Here is a 3,318-nt window from a genome sequence, read left to right as displayed (position 1 = left end):
GGTGCCGCGGGGGCCAGCAGCCACTCGTGGCTGTCGTGTGCACGTCAACGGCACTGAGGTCAGGGCAGGCAAGCATGTGAGCCATGCTACAGGGTCTGGCGTCCACAGTCAAGCACGGCTGACCCCTGAACAATGTGGGTTTGAACCTCACAGGTTCATGGCCACGTGCATTTTTTCAGTCACCATGCCCGCTGCCCAATGGGAACCGAGGCTGGCTGAAGCTGCGGACTCGGGACAACAGGCAGGACAGCCGCTTGGGAGGTGCTCTGTGGACCTGCAGCTGCAGCTGCCCTCCAGGGCCCGGATCTTGCTCCGAGTCAACCGTACTTCAGCACAACCGGGGGAGAGGGTGGCTTTAAATGGAGCTCTGCTGCTGGACGATGGGCAAAGAGGCTCTCGTGTCGCTCTGCTTCTGTCTGTGTCTGAAAGCCTCCGTCACGAACAGTTCAGAGGTGAGGTACTGGTCTTTGAGTACCTTCCTTCCTTCTGAGGGAAGGTGGCCTCCCCAGCCCCCCAGGAAATCGGACACCAGGAAGGCAGTCTGGAGGAGGCCCCCACTCCACCCTGGCAGGAGCTCCAGCCCCCCTCCCCCCACTCAGGCCCCCCTCGCACCTGGGACCCCAGGGGTGCACCCGCACAAAAGGCAGATAGTAAGACAGGGTGTGAGTTCTAAACAGCAGAAGCAGCTGACTATGATGAGTCCAGCCTTAAATTCTTTTTAATACTAGCCAGACTAAGATCAACACAGTTTAGCTTTTCATTAAAAAAAAAAAAATACACTTTATAATTAGCACACTGGTAAGAATACATACCTACTTAAGAAAGAATTCATTTGCTGAAGACACAAAACTAGTACCTTTGTTTTCAAATCTTCACTTATCTGAGCAGCAACTTGAAGGTTCTGCTCGAACATCTAAAAATCGAAGAACTTATGAACTTTGATATAAAGTCACGAAGATACAAGTTTCCCATATCAGTCCCCCAGAAGTTAATTGGTAGTTAGGACAATTGAAATTCAGAGAAAAAAATGAAGCCACTTGAAAAATAACAAAGTTAATTCAACAAACACACAAAACTTTCTCAGCAGGCTGAAAAAAAAAAAAACCCCAGTGAACCATTTCCTCATCACCTACAGACAGGCTGGCCTCCCCCAGGGGAAACACACGTTCTCACGGGAGATGGGGGCTGGGGTAGCTGAGGTCACATGGGGACCGGTCCCGGCATGCGGGTTCCTTAGAAGAACTGGGAGAATACACCCTGAAGCTGGGAGAATACACCCTGGAGCGGGGGTGCCAGATGAGGACAGGTGGGGAAGGACCAGAAGGCAGAGCCTGCCCCCGTCATCACAGGACATCAGTCTCCAAATAAGGAGAGGGTGGGCCCAACACGCCCGGGACCAGCTCCGTGTTTCAGCAGGAGAGTGTGTGAACATGGCCAGCAACTTCTGAAAGGAGACTGGACAGGCCAGGAGGAGGCAGGCAAGCACACTCGAGGACACAGCAGGCGTCAAAAACCAGACTGCCCATAAGAGCGCATGATTACCCTGAAAACCCACAGGACTCCCCCAAAGTACATCGCATTAGACTCGCCTAGGCAGTGTTTATGAAGACGAGCCTTGGCCAGCTACCTCAGGAAGTAAGCGCCAGACACATAAAGTAATTACTGGGTTGGCCACAACATTCGTTGTTTTTTCCGTAAGACAGTTCTAGTAGCACTTAGTTGTCTTTAGTTTCATTCAAACAATTCTGTTAGACTGTATCCAGACAGCTTCATATCAGCGTGCGTTTTTCAAAAATTGGCGAATTTTTGTGAAGCCATTTTAACATTGAAAATGGAAGAAAAAAGTAATTTTTTGGCATATTATGTTTTACTACTTCAAAAGAAGTAAAAACGCAACTGAAAGGCAGAAAGATTCACGCAGATGTATGGCAAAGGTGCTGTGACTGACCAAACGGGAAGCGGTTTGCAAAGCTTCGTGCTGGAGATGTCTCGCTCCACAGTGGGCCAGACCAGCTGAAGTTAACAGCAATCGTATCGAGACATTAATTGTGAACAGTCAATGTTCTACCACATGGGAGACAGCCAACATACTCAAAATATCCAAATCAAGTGCTGAAAATCATTTGCACCAGACTGGTTATGCTCATCTCTTTGATGTTTGGGTGCCATGTAATTTAAATGAAAAAAAAACCTTCATAACTATATATCCACATACTAATTAACAAAAATGTTTCACTGTTAAAACAAATTGTGACAGATGGTGAAAAGTGGATCCTATACAATAATATGCAACAGATGAGATCCTGTGGCAAGCGAAATGAACCACCACCAACCATACCAACGGCCAGTCTTCATCCAAAGAAGGCAATGTTGTGTATATGGTGGGACTGAAAGGGAGTCTTCTATTATGAGCTCCTTCTGGAAACCAAACAATTCCAGCAAGTACTGCTCCCAATTAGACCAACTGAAAGCAGCACTCGATGAAAAGCGTCTGGAATTAGTCAACAGAAAATGCATAATCTTCCATCAGCACAACATAAACCCGCATGTTTCTCTGATGACCAGGAAAAAGCGTTACAGCCTAGATGGGAAGTTCTGATTCATCTGCTGTGTTCACCAGACAACGCACCTTCAGACTGCCATTTATCTCAGTATGTATAAAATTCTTTTAGTGGAAACAATTTCAGTTCTCTGGAAGACTATAAAAGGAACTGGAACAGCTCTTTGCTCAAAAAGACAAAAACTTTTGGGAAGATGGGATTATGAAGTTGCCTGGATATACGGCAGAAGGCAGTAGAACAGTGAATTTGTTGATTAATAAAGTTCTTGGTGAAAATGAAAAATGTGTATTTTATTTAAAAGTTGAAGCACTTTTTGGCCAACCCAATAGATTCTAGTTTGAAATAAAAAACCCCTAGGAACACAGAAGATGTAAGGTTTTGCGACCATGGGCAAAACTACTTGGCAAGCCTGAGCCCTGGCTCTCCAGCTCTGGAGAGAAAAAGGCTCTCCCTGAGGTCAGCGTGCAACTATGTACGTGTGAAGCCCCTCAAGGCCCCACGAAGGGTGGGGGCTGTTTGTGCGTGTGTGTGTGTGTGTGTGTGAGAGAGGCCCCTAGAGGCCCCACGGCGGGTTGGAGGGGCGTGTGTGTGCGTGTGTGTGTGTGTGTGTGTGTGTGTGAGGCCCCTAGAGGCCCCACGGCGGGTTGGAGGGGCGTGTGTGTGCGTGTGTGTGTGTGTGAGAGGCCCCTAGAGGCCCCACGGCGGGTTGGAGGGGCGTGTGTGTGCGTGTGTGTGTGTGTGTGTGTGTGTGAGGCCC

The 3,318-nt window shown here is 48.2% G+C and overlaps 1 protein-coding gene across 5 annotated transcripts in view; it reads right to left on the bottom strand.

Moving 5' to 3' along the window:
• Positions 1-3,318, bottom strand: part of EXOC3 (exocyst complex component 3) — a 27,088-nt gene that overhangs the window by 7,229 nt on the left and 16,541 nt on the right. For all 5 annotated transcript variants that reach the window (XM_010857106.1, XM_010857108.1, XM_010857107.1 and 2 more), the window contains one exon: positions 813-913. In XM_010857106.1, coding sequence (XP_010855408.1) covers positions 813-913 — 101 coding nt within the window. The remainder of the gene's footprint in view (positions 1-812; positions 914-3,318) is intronic.

This window comes from Bison bison, unplaced genomic scaffold (assembly GCF_000754665.1).
Source record: "Bison bison bison isolate TAMUID 2011002044 unplaced genomic scaffold, Bison_UMD1.0 scf7180017864377, whole genome shotgun sequence".
In the NCBI taxonomy this organism is placed as follows: Eukaryota; Metazoa; Chordata; class Mammalia; order Artiodactyla; family Bovidae; genus Bison; species Bison bison.
This window is presented reverse-complemented; position numbering and strand designations above follow the sequence as displayed.